The 21394-nt window shown below is 43.6% G+C and overlaps 1 protein-coding gene across 1 annotated transcript in view; it reads right to left on the reverse strand.

Annotated features, from left to right (window-relative positions):
* The window catches only part of CEP85L (centrosomal protein 85L), a 351940-nt gene that overhangs the window by 219659 nt on the left and 110887 nt on the right, over positions 1-21394 (reverse strand). The window contains exon 2 of the mRNA XM_086949826.1: positions 17221-17996. Within this exon, the coding sequence (XP_086805952.1) occupies positions 17221-17949 (729 nt within the window). The 5' untranslated portion in view covers positions 17950-17996. The remainder of the gene's footprint in view (positions 1-17220; positions 17997-21394) is intronic.

Genomic DNA, 21394 nt, shown 5'->3' on the forward strand with positions numbered 1-21394 from the left:
CGGATAATCCCTTGCTGGGAACGCATCCATAAGTGGCGAGGAACACCCACTTCCTAAATCTTTTGAAAGGCTTTCTGAGCTGCAAATCCAACGGTGATTCAACGGGTTTCCAAGTTTTTTACGGCCTGATTGCATTGTTTTCATCACCCCGCGCTTCTGAAGAACAGGAAATGGCGTCAGAAGAGAGAAGCAAACATTTTGTTCCGTGTTTTTCCCCTTTGGTTTGCAACTATACTCCTTTGAAACAGTGAACTGAACTCATGAGCATGTCAGCAGTGCCAGTGGAGTGCTCTTGCCCTACCTAGGATGTCCCTGGTAAATGGCAGAGAAAATCACAGCTGGCAAGGTTTCTTTGTGGGTTTTTTGTTCAGTAGCTACACCTATGCCGCATTCACCAGCCCAGCACAGAGCGGAGATTCATACTCCCTGCACACACCACAACAGTGATCTCCACCCTTGGAATGCTTTGCTCATCAGAAATCTATCAAACATCTTCCATGCTTAAAACAAATACCTAATCTGCCCCAGTGTCTGAGTAGCTGCACGCTAAGTTGTCTGCATTAGGAACCCGAGAAGGTTCATACTTGAATTGTGATTTGGGAGTTTTCCAGGTATAGTTTGATTTTGGTTGGCAGTGGAGGTTTTTTTTTCTGAGGGGCCTAGTCACAGAACACCTGGGCCTAGATAAAATGGTATCCGATTGACATCCTGGGATGTGAAGATGGACGCCTTGACACTAGCAATGCAATGTATGCTTCACTGACCACCAATGTACTGCTCCCCATGCACCACCACTTCTGTTTTCAATGTACTGTCATTTTATAAATTAAACTTTCTTCAAAAACACTGGCTCGCCTTTTATTCCACAATCTCAGTAAAAGATTTGAGAGTTAACTTTGTATCGCTGGCTAATGACTTGAGGTTCACTTTGGTACATCCGGAGATGGTGACCGAGAAGGAGCTCATCTCTTGTGCTTCACCTGTCAAGGATTCAACTGGAAGAGAGTTTGACAAGGCTTAGTGGTCTGTAGAGATGCAAAACCGCCCACGGCGACTTCTCCCTAAATCAAACTCATACAACAGGAAGGCAGCGGCAGCTCCTCCGCTATGGTGGAGGAGCGTTGCCCCCCCAAACCCCCCCCCCGTCAGCAGCAGCTGCAAAACTTGAAAAATGAAATGATAATAAACCATGTTTATTATGGTTTTATTTTCCTCCCACTGTGCAGTCTTTGGGGGAGGGCCAGGGGGGTTACAGGCACTATGGGCAAGTGGTGGGCACTTCTCAGTGCGCATGACGGTTTGGCCGACCGTCTCACGCTGGCCAAATCATCATGCGTATTGAAGCTCTCTCCAACCCGAGGTGCGTTGCCGGGTTGGAGAGAGCAGGCACAGGCTTCCAGTCTCACTGGGAGCACAAATCCTCGGTGCTCAGGCCAATCCTGGCACAACTTTTAGCAGCATGAAAGCAGCGTCAGGATTGGCGGCAGTGCACTCTGGGAGCATGTGCCTGCAGAAGAGAGGGGTAAGATGTGGCGACGCACGTAAGGGGTTTTTAATTAATTATTTTTTTGTCTTATCAGTTCGCCCCCTCACGCTGCCACTGTATCAATACACCAGCTGCTACTGCAAGCAGGTATGCCGGAGGAGAGCAGAGGGTCACACACCCTCTGCTCAGAGATGTGTGAGCAAGTACAAAGACCAAATGAAAAGTGACTGGGTGGAGTCAAACATTCTCCATAGCAACAGCAAAAAAACATATATGGAACTTGAAAACTTCCTTTTGATTGCCTGAAAGAATGCAGTTCATGAAATATGCCCACTTCAGGGACTTGTGAAAATGGGAAGCTCTGCTTTTGACTGATCATGGTTTCTGAGGCACTTATTACGAGGGGCCTGGAGTAATCCCCGTTATTTCCCTCCATGGATTGCCAGTTACCAGGGATACAGGAATTTTGGAAGGGGAGAAGAAAATGGGGATAAACGTTTTTGAGGAAAACATGAAAGCATCAGATTTATTGTACCATTTCACATCTGTGCTTCCTGGTATTTCACCTGGAGATGTTGCCTTTTGACAGAATGTGAAATCTGTGGTCAAACACCAGAGTGCTGCAGTATTCCCACAAAACGCACCATTCCCATGGAGCTGCTGGTAACTTAGCGTCAGGATGATCCATGATGTGTAAAGGTGCTGGATCAACAGTGCCCATCAGAGCTTTATAGACCACCTGTGTTTTTGTCTCGATAATATTGCAATGCCTTGCCAAACATAATATCACAATGAGATTTGTCACCCCAAAGAGTTGTCATCAATAGATAAGGGGCTCATTTCATTGTGGCGGCACTATGGCCCCCAGCGCTTCAGCAGGCCCCTTCCGAGCCCTGCTTTAAGCAGATGCTGAAGACCTGGCTCTTCACCCAACCGCGCTAGGCGCTTAATTCTGGTCCTTGTTCTTCTAGCGCCGGGACACCTCCATGTGAGGTAGCTGTTCGCGCTTTATAAAACGCTGTATTATTATTATTATTATTTCACAATGTAACCACATTTGATCCGAGTGCACTGTAGATTCTGTACACCGTTCTACCCCCATCCGGTGTCAGAAAAGGTTTGCACCTGTTGGTGAGAAGGCAGAGGGCAATTTCCCTTTACCTGGCTAACTTTCTGGTTTAGCCTGGTCTATTTACTCACGTTTGCTATATGGCTGGCAGTGGCACAAGGAACTTTTCAAAGCTGCTGTGATTGACATTTCATGCTTTGTGGCCTTCAGAAAAGCCCTGCTTGGCACGACCCAATGAGAAAACGGGAAAACCTCTCCAGTATGCCACCGTCTCCACGTCTTCTTCATTATGATTTTCAGCACAGCCGGCTGCCGCCGCAGTTTTGCAAAAGCATCCAAAAAGCAGGCTGTGACTTGCACTTACCGAAGGGAGACGACAGAGGGCGCGCCAAGCACACCGTTCGGAAGAAACAGCAAAAATGAAACACGCTCCAACTCGGCCATGGGAGACGGTGAGAAGTGTAATGAAAAGTGCGTCGATTGTGAATCCGCTGTTCAGATGTCCATAAACTCTTTACATAGTCAGCTCCTTAGAGCTGCAGTTATAATTCATGTAACATACATTTACCATAGAAAAGGCATGCTCCTGTTAGCAGTCTAGCAGACCCGGCGAAGTACTTAACATTTTGAACACAGGCAGTTACACGCCAGGACTCTGAGGGTGGGTGGAGGAGGGGGGATATTTGTTGTACCAGTGAAGAAACATTCACGCAGCCACAAATGTGGGGCAACAAATGAAGAAAGGGCATCAATCACAACCCTTACCCTACCCAAAACCCTACGGCCAGACGCAGACAACCAGTTTCAAAGACGGATGGGCCCGATACCTCATCTGCTGCACAAGAGGTCACTTGAACCCATGAGGAACTGTGCGCCTGCCTAAGTGGCATCAGAGGTACTGGGACCCTCCCACCTGGATAATCCATGACAAGAGGAAAGACGAGGGGCCAATCAGCAATTATATACTGGGAAAAAGTACACCCTGCCACACATTAGAAGGATATTGCAAGTCACTGAGTAGTTCCATAACCACACAGAGGAACAAGGCCGAAGGCCAAGTTGCTTTAGAAGGTTATGGAACTCCAAGCTGACTTGAAATATCCTTATGTATGCCAGGCAGGGCCGGACTGGGAACCAAAACCGGCCTTGGCAAAGTGCTCTGCCGCCCCCCCCCCCCCCCCCCTCCCCACTCGGGGGGGTTGGATGTGCCGCCGAGTGCTTTGCTAGGGCTGGTTTTCGGCCGATTTTGTTGCAGGGCCGATTTTGCAGCTGTAACAAAATCAGCCCCCAGGGGCTCAAAACCGGCCCCCACCCTTGCGGCGCACCGGGGAATTGTCCGGTGCCCGCTATGGCCAGTCCGGGCCTGATGGCAGGGGGTACTTTATGCCATGTAATACATGGTCGTTCATCACCTTTCCCACAAAATAAAATCTTGCTACATAGCTCTTTCATATGAAAAAGTGACCATGTTTACAAACATGAAGAATAAAAATAAAACCTCTAATACAAAATTAAACATATTCAAAACCTGCTGGATATTTGTTGCAAACATGTTTAGAAACAGTCCAATACAAGTCAGTTTTTAAAAAACTAAACAAAAGTACAGTAGCTCGGAATGTGTTTAAACACAGAAAGATTCTAGCTTTCCTATAAGGAGTGCAAAATATAAACATTCTCTCTGCTTGTCATTGGAAACTAGTATTAGAGAGCAGAAGAAAGAAAAGAAAAGCAACATTCATTTTTTTGTTGCTAAACAGCTGCTTCAAATATGCTCCATGACCTGACCTGCCTTTCACCTCTGCTGCTGCTTGAGCAGAAAGGCATTGCAGACTCGTCTGCAATAACCTATAATAGTCAAGTTCTGGTGTCTTTTCTTTGTAATCGGCAAGAGTTCATCAAAAGTCGAGGATTTTAAAGACACTGAAGATTGCCGTTTACACAGGGCTTACAGAATCCAATCTTATGTAAAAAAAAAAAAAATTGATGCACAGTGAAAGCAGTAAAAATACAAAATAAGCAATGGGCTAGCCAGAAGCCCCCGCTTAGTATTGGTATGGTCCACAACTCTAGACCTGTGAAATCACACGGGGCCACTGCGTGACACGTGGAAGAAGCTCCCTTCACATGGTCAGCCAGCGAAGCACTGATATCACACAGTGTGCATACAATGAGTTGGAAACCCTTACAGAGTGCAGGTTTCCAGCTCACTGTGTGGCGTCTCTGCCCAGCCGACGTCCATCAAGCTTTTACAAAAACCACAGGACGTCAGAAGCATCTGCAGTGTTTTTTAAAGGGTAGGGTTTGGGGGTCTGCTAGGAAAGTAGTGGGGTTTAAGCCACAACCGTTCACTTTGGCCCAACCCCTTTTCTGGTTGGTCAGGGAGTGATGGGCTCAAAGCCCCACCCCAACAGCAGATTCCCACCCATTCATGAGCCCGCCGATCCTCAAACAGTAAAATTTGTTTCAAAGTTGGCAGGCCTTTAGTTTTAGGTCTTTAGCAACAAACAGCTGAAACCAGTCTGTAGGAGAGTCCTGAAAAGCACAGAAGGATTACTTTTGGTGCAGCGCTACTGAAGATAAAACAGTGTTCTCTTTTAAGAAATGTTGCCTATATCGCACCAGGGATGACTACGTATAGTGGTATCTCAAAGGCATAGCACCACTGCCAGGGGTCACTCCTGGGCTGACTGCATATATTTCCTGGTGGCCTAGCACCGCTGCCAGGGGCTGGGCTTGTTGCGCCCGTGTTGAATCTACAGTCTTTTGGTGGCACTGCACTGTTGCCAGGGGGCGTGCAGAATCGAAAGCCTATGGTATTTGCTGCTGGCCTAGCATGCAGCCAGCTAGGGCTTGGCCGCTGTAGCCTCTGGGTTGACTCCATATAATATTTCCTCTCGTGGTCTAGTGCTGCTGCCAGAGGCTCGGCTTGCTGCTTTTGAATTGACCACGTACAGTATCTCACTAGTGGCACTATTGCCACATGGTAGGTATACACCAGCGTGACTCTTACAAGATCACTACATGCCTGCACGCGCAACTACATGAAAGGCAACCAGGATGACAGATTACATAACACACCCATGAGAGGTTCAGAACTGGTTCAAATACTTACCAGTTCCTATCAAGTTTTAAAAGTTACTGCAATGACTCAAGCCTCAAATTCTTTGTTGCTAGTTTTGGAGTTTCATAGAATTGGCAACACGCACATTTAAATTGCAAATAAATAAACAACCAATCCGCCAAATGCAACTGCACACCTAAAAGCACCGTATGCATATCTGCCAGGAGAGTTTGACATGTAGTGAAGCAGGCTGCTGGTTTCCTATCTGAACTGTATTTTACTGATATGGCTGGTACATTTATAATCAGGTCAATAAAAAAAATAAAAAGAACATCAGCAAAAGTGTGCACATTGTTTGTGCTAAAAGAATCTTCCAATTGGAACCATAAGTAGAAAATATCAAAAGTTAACTCCTCATCACTACCCGCTTTACTAAAGCCAGGCTAGGAGGACGGTCCTTCCCCATCAGGACTGCAACCCTGTGGAACTCCTTGCTCGAACACATCAGAAAGGCCAACTCAGAATCTACCTTCCGGAAGTCCTCGGTGACGTGGCCCTTTAGTCTTCCTTAGTACCCTGTGGCACTCAACAAACTCACCCCTTTCTGTTTCCGCTGCTAGCGCCGGGACACCCCCTTTCGGAGGTAGACGTGCGCTCTACAAGCTACGAATAATAATAATAACGTTATTTTACTACCGTCTAAATTCTTCGCAAATCTATAACAATACAATTAGATCCACAATTCAGAAGATTAAAATCGAATATTCCAAAATAATTTAAGTAGAATTGCAAAATAATCACTTGCAAAAATAGAAAGATAGAAGTAAAGTGCAATTGACATGAATTAAAAAATACATTAAAGAATAGGGCCCGAAAAATCAGGAAAAGCTGTTAAAGAACGTCGAAGTCAGGAGCAGCCGCATCTTGGCAATGCTTGTATTGTAATGTATTATAATTGCATTTATATAGCGCTTACTACCTCTGACGAGGCGTCAAAACGCTTTTTTGTCGGGTAGCACGCTACTCCGGGACCCAAAGAAGATTAGTGTTGAATTAGTATAGTGAAACATGCAAGTACATTTTAAGTGGTGGATAGGTTGGTCAGTTATTTGTATTTGGAATGATAGCAGAAGGATAGAGTAGGACAAAGGTTAGTATTTATTTATCGCTCGCTTGTTGACGCATGCTATTCAGGGAGCCTATAAAGGATTAGTGGTGAATTAATATGGTGAAATATGAGGTAATTTCAGTGGTGGATATTAGTCTGTTACTTGGAGTGAGAAGGATAGCGGATGGATAAAAGGGGAAGAAACATTTGCATTCATATAGCACTTGTCACCCCTGATGGGTGTTGAAGCGCTTTTTTGGCGAGTAGCACGCCACTTCGGAACCCATAAAGGATTACTGTTGAAATGTAGTATAGTATAAATATGAAGTAATTTGAGTGGTAGATATGTTATTCAGTTATTTGGGCAGTATATTAGTAAAGTTGAATATGGAATTTGAGAAGTGAACATGTTAGTCTGTTAATTTTGATAGAAAAAGGATAGTGGAGGGATAAAAGAGTGAAGGATTTTTTTTTATGAGAAAAGGGCAGCATTTCTGGCCCTAGTCCCGAACAGGCCTAAACAGGCAACTTCCCTTGTCCTCTCCACCCTTAGCCTCGACGCCCGGGCTGAGACGCCCTAAGCCTGGCCTTTTTTGTAGCCCTAGTAATCAGGTGACCCCTTCAGCCAATGGGAGCCCTAACACTATCCAATCACAACACTAGCCCTAACATCTAGAACCAATAGGAGGCTGGCCTCACTGGCTTGTGAACACAAAATGGTGGCTGGGGGTGCACTGTTTGAGCACACAGGCCTAAGCACAGAGCAAAGGAGAAATTTGGAGGGAAAACAGATTTGTCACCAAGGGATGAGAGGGACAAGCAACAGAGGTTGGACTGCAAATCCCACAATTCAACACACTAAATAAAGGCAATCCTGGGCAGGGAAAACCACACATTTAAAACACAACACAGGTGATAAAATATGCAATTACAGGCAGGCTAAAACTACCACTACCAAACATGATTCAGAATGGAAAAGGAGTCCGGGTACAGGGATGAAAGCCTATCAAAGTAGCATTGCTAATTTTGTCTGGAAATAACTAGATAGATGGTGGCTCAAAAACAGGAAGAATTTAAGATTTGTTCTAGTTAGAAAGGTGACGATAAAAAGAATAAGAATGAACTAGCGTGGGAGTGTGAAAAGGTAGATAACGACAATAAAAAAGAACCAGATTGGAGAGAAAAAAATAACTAGATTCGACTAGTGTGGAATTGTGGAAAAATAGATTAAAATACTAAAGAAATTAAACACCATGTAGTAGGAGTTAAGTCTGGCAAAAGATCAAGCGTAAAAAAGGTGAATGCCATGAGTAAGAGCTGTAGTTCAAGTATTAGAAGGGACACGAGATTATGATGCCAACAAGCACTAAATTATGTGGCAAGAAAATAATGCAGCTTAATGGAGTACATTCTGAGGCACTTATATTTTGCTATTGTATCGTACTTGAATAAAGCAAACGGATACCAAAAAGTGTACGTTTAAACTTTGCAGTGGGTCTGCCATTGTGCAGCACCACAAGTGACACCTTGTTTTTTTTGTTTTTTTTTAAGTCACTTTATCTCCACTTGACCTAGAAGAATTTTTTTTTGGGTTGAAATCTGGAAGTTACACAGCAAGTGCGGAAAATGCTGCAAACGCAGAAAAGACTGAAGTGACAGCCAGTGACAGCCAGCACTGAGGCAATCGGGGAAAAGACAGTACACCCAAAATAAAACTGTTGTCAGCTTATTGGTGGATGGGGATCCCTGATATAAAAGTCATGTCCTCCAGCAGATGCACATACACATTAAATGGTGTCGTAAAGAAGGTGGAACCTAAGAGCACACCACTTTGCACAGGTACAGGCAGACAGAATTGTGAACCGATAGGTAGAAACGAAGTAAAGCAATCCAGGAACCTCGGACACAATACCCATCCAAATAGACATGGTATTAAGAAGTACTAGAGAGGGCAAGCAACAAAATGCTGATGAGAAATCGGGTAGTCCCCCCTCCCTACCCCCCCCGGCCCCCCCCTACTATTATGCACAATGCCATCATCCAGTACGCAAATGGTGGCTTTCTTAATGCCACAGCTGGACCCAAAGGTAGAGTGAAAGGAACTAAGACGACAGCCATTAATGTGGACATGATGGATCTCAACTGTTACAAAACCATCAATGCACTTGCCAATACAACACAGTATTGGACAGACGTTTGTAACATCAACGTGGTCCAGAGATGCTGTTTTTAAAGGAGGAAAGGTGTGTCCAGCCCTGCAGTTGAATAGAGGCATTTCATAAACCAGTCATTCATTTACAGTGGAAGCCAGATGAGAGTTTCTAAATGCAAAGTGTGCTATTAGCTCCCTCCAAGTGCAAGGAGCCTCCTTAAATCAATTGGCCATGCTAGAGGCCAGTTAGAGGTATGTGGTGTCCTGCCTGTTAGCTCTTTTGAAGTGGCCTAGAAATGCTTCCACAGTGAACTGTACGTCCTTCGTCTTCCTCTCTACAGACTTGGAGTAGTAGCAGAATTCGGCACATGGATAAGTTGTGATTTTCGTAGAGTTTCTGTCCTATTCCCACAGTTCTGTTTTGGGAGTCTTGGCGGCTTCAGAACTTCACTTGAATTGTAGGAGTGAGAGGGTGCCAAGCGCTTTTAGGAATTACTGCACATCTTAGGCCAGGCCTACCTTTGCCCTATGCTGGGACTTTGGCATCTAGTTGGCTTGCCTTGCTGCTATGCTGCCCGGGGCACTCAGCAATGACCTCCATGCTTGCCTCCACTGCTGCCAACCGAGAGTTGTGAGACTCAGGAAGGGCCTACTAGTGTTAGATCCTGCACAAGCATCTGTCTCTACTCTGCATACTGCAGAAAGATGACACCACGTAGTAGAATTGGCATCGATCATTTGCATGAGAGGCATCACGATGCAGTGAAGAAGTAGGGACCGTTATCCAGTAGTCTTCAAACTTTTTCAAGCCTAGCCCACCTTTCGTGTATAATAATTAAGGCTCCCTATTTTCCGTTTTTATTGATTTTTATAGATAAATACAGGGAAAAAAAAACTTTACTTTCTTGTCTGCATTTGTTTTTAAATGTGGATAAAAGAAGAAATGGGGTTGCTTGCTTTTTGAGTAAATGCGGTCTGTCATGACTACCAGGACAATAGCTGTGTGGATTGATAGGTAAGAGGGTTAAAAAGAACGACATTTTAGAAAAGAGGCTTTAACAGCAGTAGATATGTACACGGTTGATGCTGAAATTTGCATATTTTCATATAAGTGCATTGATTTATCTTCTGGAGGTGTTCACAGCATTAAACCTGGCAGTCACTCAAGCATGACTGCATATTTATCGGATAAATGTGGAAATATACTCATTTTAGCTTCATTTTTCCACAAAACCCAAAATAAGGCTAAATGCAGATAAAATTAACAAAAAAAGAATATGGATAAATACAGATGGAAATGTAAAAAAATATATATATACCATAAAACCAGGAGCACTAATAATAATTACATTATTTCCACACAATTCTTTGAAATGTTAAATATTGCGAGGAAGCTAAAAGACTGCAGTGGAGCTCGAGGGCACTTGCTCCAAGAATTATAAAGTCAAAAACTGCTTTAAGTAATTATTTGCCATTTAATCAATCAATATAAGCTGTTTGAAACTTTAAAAGCATAACCAATATTTCAAATGAAATCTGATGTGGTGAGGAAAGAGGCATCTTGAAAGAAAAGCACAAAAAGTAACACTTGTGGTGCTGGGTTTCTTGCAATAAATTCAGTATAAAAAAATTACATTGGTGCAAAAAGCGTGGGAGCCAATACATCATAGGGTTTTCCTTGGTGGTGGGGCATAAAGGGTCCAATACTTTTCAGGAGCGACTTCCATTGTTAACTTTTATTTTCCAACATTAACCTTTTTAATATTTCATATATGGCAACAACAGTTTTGCATGCTTGATTTACATTTTGCCCAGTGCTAATTTGAGCGGGAGGTTTCCAGTGCTCAGGACCGGCACTTAATCATCAACACAGGCGATTTTCATGAGCGCCAGTTAAGGACACATTATTTTATGGGGACATTAAGAGATTTGACCAGAATCACAGGATGTTGAGCCAAAGCTGAGGCTCGAGTCTGGTTCCCCAGCTCCGAAGATGGCAGCCTGGGCCATTACATCACATACTCCCCCCACTTTAATGTTTAGAAGTTAGTTGTGTTTTAGGAGACGCTAACCGGAAAAAAATGGGCTGGTGCAAGCTGCCTTCTGACAAGAGCCCCGGCACTTATTTTTTTACAAATTAACCACTGATTTGTCTAGAATCATAAACCAGGAGCATTTTGCTTAGGTGACAACATAGAAGTGGATGAATAATCTTAAGTGCCCCTGGCCGAGCCTTGCGCCTCCTAGAGATTCTTGCGTGCCCACCACTGGGTACCCACGCCACAGTACCCATAGTATACATGTGCAGCACCTGCAGACTGGCATCAAGCAACTGAGGAAGTAAGGAGGAAGTACGTACTCTATGCCACGCCCCTAGGAACTTAACTTAAGGGATGGACTAACTCCCCCAACCTTGGGCCACAGAAAGGGAAAGATCAGGATGAGTGAGGAAAGGAAAGTGAGAAGGAAGAACGAGGAACAATAAAAACAGGAAAAAAATGAAAGAAAACAAATGAAATTATTAAGATTTTTCTGTGTGCATGTATAGGTAGGTTGCTCAGAGACCGAGAAATAAAACGAGAGCGAAGAAACGGACATACACGAGTCTTCCCATGATTAGTTTTGGGTACTTTGTATTGGTTCTCGTTGGCCCGTTAGTTAGCATAACTTGCATGGTGAAATGTTTGGTGTTAGATTCATATGAAAAAGTATAAGTTGGGCTTAAGTCTGATGTCTGAGTAGAAATTGAGCTGAGTGTATGGTTTGTGAGGAAAGGTGTGACTAGAGCCTTATCATTAGGTCAGAACCATTCCCATTGCCTGATTGTTACAGATAGCGTGAGCACAGTGTTGCAGGGTATTTAGTCTAATCTGTGTTGCATGTAAAGAGGAGGTTATGTTTATTTCGCTCTTTGTGTTGATGATGCAGACGTCTCCTTGGAGATCGGGGATAATAGCATGCCCTTGTTTGGTCTCTAATGCGGTTGAGAAAGATGTGGAAACAGCTATACAGCCTGTATGGAACAGCTCTGTTTTTCTGGGCATATATCAGATGTTCTGTCTAAAGTGTTCTGTTAGTTATTTGAGGAGCATCTCAGAGGCTTTTCCTATTAAAAGAAACATGATAGACCACTATAATATATACTTGTACCTTGCTAGAAATATGTGTGCATGATGTAGTCTGTTTGGTGTTGGAATGGCCCTTGGACCCAAGCGGAGACTGCTAACTTTACATTACATAGATTAAATATTTTTTTTACCTAGGGCAAGAATTAAAGGAAACGGGGGACCTGGCCTCTGCCATTCAGTGACAGTACTGACTAAACCTGTACTAAAAAGTAATGGCTTCGAAAGCTTTAAATGAACAAAAAAAGACATAGGCAAAGTTAATAGGTTTGACGCCTGCACGTAGGCGCTGTGAAAAACAAAAACAAATGTCTGCTGCAGTGCAAACAATTGAAAAAGGTTGCTTTGTGTATACAGTGTATGGATAAGACAACTAAATACACACAGATGCATTCAGACATAAAACAGTCCCTTATTCATGCCATTGTTTGCAGAAGGATACCTCAAAACACCCAACCGAAAAAAGGTGGGACTAGATCCTAGATGTGATTGACAATGTCTCAAGCCAATGGGAGTAGTTTCTTGTGTCAAGGCAGCCAATGGCTGAAGAATGCTAACCTAAAGCCTTAGATCATGTAAAGCATACAACATGGGTTACTCAGGAATAACACAAGACCCATTACTCCTCAAACCTACAGGGAGGACTAGGTCTCTTTATAGTCAGAAACTCCTGTGTATTAACATGCCTAGAGGTGTAGTGAGTACTACGTCTATCAAGTAATTTGTTATGCACACATAAGTTTAACCATGACTGCTGCCATTCGTCCTATGGTGAAACCACGGACTTGAATACAGATTTTTCAGTATGTGTATATAAATATATATGTCAAATGAGAACTCTTCTTAAAAGTAGTCTATGGTTTTCAACACCCAGAGAAGCTTGCAGTAGAAACACTGCAGCAGGGGTGCAAATATTTCACACCAAAATAAATATCAAGACAACTAAACAAATATGATTGCTCGCTGGGTTGAGGGTTTGGTACACATGTCTATATGTATTTTTTAAGTCACATGTTTTAATCATTGCTGGGCAACTGCCGATTTTGAGGCAAATACATGAATACAACATAACTATGGAAGATTAATGCCTATTTGTTAAATGCATTAAGCTTGGCAATACACAAATATACATTAGCTTCATCCCATGAGTAAGGTATGGCGAAAATAGCCACTGCAGAGTGCACATACCCACGATTTCACTTTCATGAAAGCATCCTCTGTACAGGAAATGGCTGCACATTTATTAAGCTAATCCAGGACAAATATGGATTTTCTATAAATGGTTGGTGCCGCGGAGTACGATGCAAGCACCAGCTGAAGCCTTGGCAGGCCGCGTGCGAGCGAAGCCCCGTTACTTCCCGCGCTGCCGCCTCAGACTGGCAGTAAAACCACTCGGGCAGCTAATGGACTTCCGGGAGCGTCCCCTGGAGGCACGGTGTGCTCCACTGTTCACCACAAAAAGCTCACCCCGTCAACCACCGCGCTCTGCATGAAACACCTGCGTCACGCGCACACCGGATGTGCGGGTCTCTGCATCTTCAGGTTCAGAGTCAACACGGTAGTATTGAACGCTTAGTTTCTGTGAAAACATACATAACTGTGCTGATTCTGAGACATGTTACTTACATGTATGGATACGCGCCTGCCTCAAATATATTGGCAAAAATATGGGATAAGTACAGAGTGCAAAGTAGCTCTTCTGGGATGTCTGGAAAATACATTTCAGATCTTTCAGTAAGGATATGTTTTACTGATCTACTCAAACTGTGCTGTTTTGGGCAACTAGGAAGCCTGCTAGTGAAGAGGTTCATAACTAGCTGGGCTCCAGTCTGAACTCTAATGTTCTCACCTCCAGGGCTTAAGCGTGTTGTGTGGGGACCGAGAATCCCAGGAAGCGTTTGGCACATTTTACATAGGGGAGCCTGGTGACTATACTAGGGCTTACACTTATTCATCTGCCTATTTTTATCCCAAGCACGTTCCTATGGCTGGCTACCCATTATCTCCTTGGCCCTGCTGACAAACCAAACGTCACCTTACTACAACGAGTGGGCCAATATTTGCATAAAAACATTCAACACAAACTACATTTCCAGCCATGGAATGTACGCTTAGCTGATTATGCCTTCGACCTTCCACGTTGCAAGACTGGGTCCATCCAACAAGCCGCGAGAATGCGATAAACCTCTGTGCTTAATCAATTCAAAATAAAACAAATTTACAACAGAAAAGGGGACAACAGGTTCATGTGCTTGATTCATAGACATATATAAACCTTGCAAGTTACTGGTATGAATCCTAGCAGATTCATTCAGCAGTGTATCATTGCAAGGTGAATACAGCAAAAACCACAAGTGAGTTGTATAATATCGATGGCTGACAACTTTGGGTTTCTTGAAAAATCGTGGCCTGCACCCCTCTAATTTTGTTAGTTACTAACACATGTTGCAGCTCCTTCAGACACTGCAGCAGATCAGACCTGCACTTGCACCTATCATGGTAGAATCTTCTTTGGTTTTACTAGCTACCCATTCTTCAGTGAAGCACAGATGAGCTTGTGCCCGGACGGGGATGTCATGTGCTTGTTGGATGGGGTAACACACCTATGAGGTATCAACAAAGGCGTTTTCTTCCGCCATATGGCAAAGTAGATTGGAAATTGTGTTTACATTATTAAAATGCTTATGAGGCCAGACAGCGCTCATTTACGCATTTCGCATTGCTCTCCACTCATGGATTCTGAACCGCAGTTGCATGCACTGGAGAAAAACAAAAGCATGCTTTGTACAACGTACCTTGCCTCCAACTGGGCAGGACACGCTCATTCATTACATTTATGTCAAAATCTATGTTCAACTTTCCTTACACAGAACCAAGTATTGGCAAACCCATAGGTCTGAAGTGGTTGCCTTTTGGGTTTGTCAATGTTTATTTTTATGCCTTTTACAAAACTTTACTGCTATGGATGCTGCCAAGACGGAAACTGTCTAAAAATAAAAATATTTGTGGCATTGAAGGGAACTATTTTGTGTGTGATGTTAATTGTGTGAAAGGGAAGAATGCAGTCACTCTCAGGAAAGTCAGCGGACACACTGCCCCAAGCTGTAAACTGTAGTGGGAGGAAGATAAATGTGAATGACACAACAAGAGACCAATGGATGAAAAGGGTTGGTAGAAAGCATCTATATGTAAGTATATTACACATATCATTTTAATAAAACACCAGACATTTAAATGCCTTTTGGTCAGTCCTAAAGGTGAGTAAAGTATTTGTGGTTTAATGAATTGTCACATTGTGCTTGACCATTTGTGGATGGTACTTTCTGATGGAGTAGCCTGTAAAGCATCATTATAATGTTTACAAAGTTATATCTCAAATGTCGCATGCTATGTTCAGTAAGTATTAAACTAACTTAATTAATCACTTGCGGAATATATACATTTCTTATAGATTGAAGAAATTTGCAGAAATGCTGTGATTCATACTAAGCAACAAGAGATATTAGGATAGGATCTAGGAATAAATTACCAAGCATAAAATCCTTGATAGTTAGGGCGACAAAATCCCAAATGCTGGGGATCAAGGTTTAATTAAGGTTACAAGTAACAGTTTGTAAAAACCGAACTAGTTTCTTTAGACTTATCTTTACACCACGCAAGTACATGTAGTAACGTGGCTGCTCCAGACCATGACGGCAGGTGGCATTTCTTTAAAATTTTCCCGAGGCAGCCTGGCAAAAAAAATATCAAACCCCTTTTGGTGAGGTATCCTTTGTATGTAGCAGCAATGGGAGATGCATTTTATCATAGAGTGGGCATTGGAAGAAATAAGCACCTTATCTACTGTGAGCATTCACAATGTAAGATAAGAAACACATGATCGAAAAATGTAACTCTCTAACAAGTGATATAGAATCTCAGATTCTTCACACTTACAGTCTGACAAGGGTTTCTGTCACAGTGGACTGAAGCCAGTGAAGAACACAAGGAGAATGTTAGCTTCTTTGATGAGGAAATCTGAACTTAGGTTTTCAAACCAATGGTAGGCTATTGCGCACTAGGTTGATTGAATCGGTGTAAGACTGATTAAGGTTTTGCAGGGCTTTCGACAGAAGCATTCCAGTTCAGCAGGCCCTGGGACCAGCTGAACTTGAATGCATCCCCCTGAGAACTATCCAACAGGAAGTCTAAGACACAAAACTGAAGAAACTTCCTGTTCTGGGCCAAGGCAAAACAGTTCCACTGATGGACACTCCAATCTGGAGAAATCACCTCGGTCACTCGTGGTCCTCCAACAAGAACAGACTGAGCGTCAGCCTCATGTTGAGTGAACCTGTAAGATGTACCCAGTCTGGACCCAATCTGGACAATCCCTTGTTGCTGTGTAACCTCTTCCCACAATCCACTTGCCTTCCCAAATAGGCTGTACAAACCGACAGCACCATGCACGCAGATTTAACAAATAGTGGTTTTGTTGTCTGGCAGGATCTGAATGACACTCATTGCCTTGAAGGGAGAAATGCCTTCAAGGTAAGCTCCAGCACATTTACACATTATAAGCAGACAATGTTTTGAGGCACAAAACAAAGATTCTGAGCCTTCATGTTGTCCAGGTGAGCACCCCAGTCCAGTGAGGAGATGTTCGTGTCCACAGTAGCCTATGCTAGCGAAGGGTGAAAGGACAACCTACCTACAGATTGAGTCTAGTCTCTTAATAAATGTTCTCACCAAATGTACAAAGATGCGGTAATGTTCTGGGCTATGACCACCTGCCTACACTTGATGAGTTTTCTCCTTATGCTGCCGCTGCCATCTTTCTAGATATAGGGTCAAACACGTGCAGCGCAGGTCTAAAGCAACACCAGAAGGTTCAACAAGAGGATTTCTTGGTGTTTCTATCGGTAATGCAGTCAAGATGGCTCAGTAAATTGACGTTTTCTTCAAACAACTTGTGATTTTAGGACACGAGTTAGTTCCTGGCGAGGACTACTTGTCCTTCTATTATTCTGAGGTCAGTACACTTTACATGAGATTAAAGAAAACGTTTTAATTTACATTGTTTATAAACTGCAGAAGACATATATAAAATAACATTATTAAAATGGCAATGTTTTGAGTTGCTCCACTGCAGAACAGACATGAAAGTTAGCTCAGTGTCATTGCGCCTACTGATGGCCACACGATGGCGGCACACGTCCACTTTTGGCATGACGTCTTACCTGTGTGTAGTCTGTCTCTAGCCTGAGCTGCTCCAGCTGCTGCTGCCAGGCCGCCACGCCGACCTTCTCCTCGGTCGTCCTTTGGTCCACGGGGTTCGTGTTAAACTGCTCCGTTAGCCACATCTGCGTCCTAACGGAGGGCTGAAGGGGCACGCCGGCCACCGCCTGAGGCCCCAGGGGGACGTACCTCTGTCCGTAGGCCTCGCTGCTCGACGCAACAGGCTTACTCTCAGGTAAGGCACAGTACGTCATGTCCAGGGTATGCCTCCGGCTGGGGGAACCGGAAGTACCAAAGTCGTCCTTGTTGCAGTTGTCAAATTTGTACTTGCCGTCGAGGCCCGAGGAGGCCTTCCTGCGCAGTTCTTTGTCCTCGAACCTCAGCCTCTCCATGCTCTGGTGAAGGCAGCCCGGGCCGCTGCCCCTCTTGGGCCCCTGGGGCACGGCGCCGTCGCTGCCCAGCCGCTCCAGACTGCACCTGGACCCCCGCGTTTCCTCGCTCCCATCATGGCTGCCGGCGTCTGAGGCGCTCAGCCTGGACAGGGAGGACCACTTCCTCATGGGCCGGGAGTCTTTCATGTCCAGGCAGGCATCGGGGGTCCTGGAGCTGGTCCCCGAGAGCGAGGGACCGGAGCTCCAGTCTGACCCGCTGGACCTTTCCGCTTCCCGGTGTTTCAGGTGCGAGGAGCTGGAGGGCGAGGGCATCACATGGGCAGTGGGGATGGAGATCATGGACCGGCTCGGCTTGAAGGATGAAGACGAGCTGGAGGTTGAGCGATCTGGGGAGAAACGATAGAGATGATAAATGAAGGAACTTTATACATACAACGATTGACAGCAGTTTGTTGACAAGTGGCTGCGAAAACAGAAAACTGCAAAAACAATTAACGGGCAGAATGCAGAATAATGTCATACACCCAGTAGCAATTTTCGCCCTATGTGGGATGGGTATGCCCAGAGTTGGGTCCCTTGCTCACTGTGCCACTGGATTCAAGCTAGCCTGGCTGGAGAAGGGTGACATACCCTGAAACGGGTCCCAGGATGCTTTTTCCGGTCCAAGGAGGACCTGGCTTGGCAGTTCGGTCTGGACGGTTCCCATGAGGCACAGGTCAAGATTGATTTGCATATGGCTGGGTCTAAACTGGGGTGGCATGGTGAGCAAAATAACAATGGATTTAACCCAGATCTCTTGACTGGGGGAGAATGTATGATTTATTCAGCATTCAGTCCATCATTTGTTTGCATCACGAAAACAGAAAACGGCAGCAAATCCTTTCTTTTTAGTCTTTCTACACTTTATTTCAAGTATCAGCATATGCCCACCTAAGTTTCTGGGTCCCAAAACATTTGATGCAGTTGTCAGCTGTCGTATGCTACAAAAAACTGATCATTCTAAAACCTTATTCAATGACTGCAAATTTGTGCTAGAAAGCGAACAGTTCCACTATTTTATTTTTATTAAAGCATTTCGTCATACTTAGACACAGAATACAGTTATTGAAAAAGCAACACATTCGTCAATGAGCAGAAACAATCCCAATGAAACAACCCACTGCATGCTTTTAAATTTGTTTGAAGTACCTCCAATCCAATGGAGGTTAAAATATTTGTCCGAACAGTTAACACATTTTAAAAACCCAAACAGAAAACCACGCCCTGCATCAGGTTATTGCATGGACTCCATTTGCATGGTCAAAAGAGGAAGTACTCTCTCTGTACAGGGAAATAACTTGAAGCAGTTTATGCACGAAACATTCAGCCAGACCTCATCGGCTGAAGGACTTTTCTGCAAGATACGCAAGTACCAAGCTGCTCAGCTGAGACTAAGTTGCGGTGTTAAAGGACCAGGGTTCTACAATGTGTGAATAAGGTAAAGCACCTGAAACAAGGTATGGAGGATTTACGGTCAGTGTTGCATTACCCATGGAATCAAAGAAGAGACAAAAATGTCATGTTTCCTGTGTTCCAAGAGAATCCTTCAGCAGTAATCTGCATTGCTAGAGGGACTCCACGAGGGAATACCGCCCCACCAAGTTTGGATTCTGTGGCTGAGCAGGTAATTCTGTATTGGTTTTGGATAGATGGCTAACTTGTGACAGAGAAGCAGAAGGGATGGTTTTCTTTTATTAAAATGGTTTGAAAACACAACAAATGTACAGTGGACCAAACGCAAACACTTGCGGCACAAATCACAAAAAATCACCCATGAAGTCAGAAAGGTGAGCTATCTTGTGTGCAGACCTCCAAACATGCCCCCTTGTCCTAAGGCACTCCCCACACTGGGGGAAAATATAAATACAAGCTAAATCAGAGCTACACCACTATGCAATTAACAAGTCCAATCATTCCTCAATGAGGCACAAAGTGAGGACATTTTCTTCTTTTTTTTTTCAATCTTAAAAAGCAACAAGCCAACGCATTTCGTCCTATAACATAGGACTTCTTCAGGGCAATATCGGTCTGAAACAACTAGAAGATATGTAGATAGGATTGAAGCATTGTAGGTAAAACGTTCTGAGTGTAGAAGTAAATCTGGTGTCTGATCTGTTTGCCGGACAGTTGATCACCTGCGGGAGAAGGACTCTACATATCAGGCCGGTAGACATTGTTTTAGATAATATGGCAGCTAGTGCAATGAGCCCACTTATGGATGTGCAGGTTTAATTCACCAACACAGTGCGGATTGAAGTTTGGTTATTATATCACCCGTTTTGTTTCAACTTAAGTTAAATTAAGTTTGGACTTAAAGCGATATTGCGATAAACTTTCCGGCACACAGATCAGATATCAGATTTACTTCTACACTCAGAACGTTTTACCTACAATGCTACAATCCTATCCACATATCTTCCAGTCCTTTCAGACCGATATTGCCCAGAAGAAGTCCTATGTTAAAGGACGAAACGCGTTGGCTGTTGCTTTTTTTGAAAAAATAAAGAAGAAAGAAAATGTCCTCACTTTGTGCCTCATTGAGGAATGATTGGACTTGTTAATTGCACAGTGGTGCAGCTCTGATTTAGTTTGTATTAAAATGGTTTGGGTATGACAGTTTTATATTGCAAAGAGGAAGCCATCCTTTTTCTAATCACTCCAGATTCTGGCAGATAAGGAAAATGCGGTGCACTGTAGTAAACTGATTTGCTAAATATCATACAACTTAGCCAAATCTGAAAGTCAGGATTGAAACATAAGTCTCTGAGTTGTCACCAATTTAACCAGTATGTCATATCTATTCACGGAAGGTAACATTTATTTAGCTCTTGCTGCTTACTTTCACACATTCTGGATTTAGGCTAACTAGACTGGTCCCCTCCAGCCACAAATAAAAATGCTCTGGTGAATTTACTACTTCTACACTTTGATCCAATAATATTTTTGATACACAGACTTGCTTGTATGAATACACCTCTGTAACAGGCTATTTTTCATAACCCGTGCTACCACAGCCCCTCCATTATCTACAAAAATCAATACTGGATAAAGATTGAGAGGTTTCATATTACCTTGACTTCTAGCGGTTAGATCTTGAACTGGACATAAAGAATTAATGAAAAAAGAAAAATATATTGTGTGTGTCAAGCCATGAGACTGCTTTAACAACATTAACCTGAACCTCTAGTCAAACATCTAAGCCTGGTGGCTTTTTCTGATATATTTTGGAGCACCACTCTGAATGCAGATTCATCTTCGTAATAATCTTTCACCTCCTGTGGAACTTGGGAGGGTCAAATGGGCATCTATAAATTATTTTAGGGATACAATATGTAAATGTATGAAATAAAAATATTCCATGATGTTCCAGTCCTTATATGTACAATGTTTCAAAAACACTTTGATCATTTAGCTCAAATACTCGAGCTCGAGTACTTTCACAGTTTTGCATTAATTTCCAATGAATGGTACAGTTGGAAGTAGGCAATGTGCACCCTTTCCTTGGAATACGTTAGCTGTTGCTCAGGCTCCATCTCGGGAGCGAAATCCTGAATTCGTAACCTGTGGCCACCTTGGTGGACAGAGAAAGTACCCATAATGACAACAATATATTTGCTGTCTGTCCTATCAGCTTTTGATTGTGCTATCACAGAGTGAAAGGAGGATCAGCGCTCGATTCCAGAAATACAGCCTGAAATGGCACTCGCCTCCTAGAATGGAAGCCGGGGCACAAATTGCCAATTCC

This window comes from Lissotriton vulgaris, unplaced genomic scaffold, assembly GCF_964263255.1.
Source record: "Lissotriton vulgaris unplaced genomic scaffold, aLisVul1.2 SCAFFOLD_772, whole genome shotgun sequence".
Classification (NCBI taxonomy): Eukaryota; Metazoa; Chordata; class Amphibia; order Caudata; family Salamandridae; genus Lissotriton; species Lissotriton vulgaris.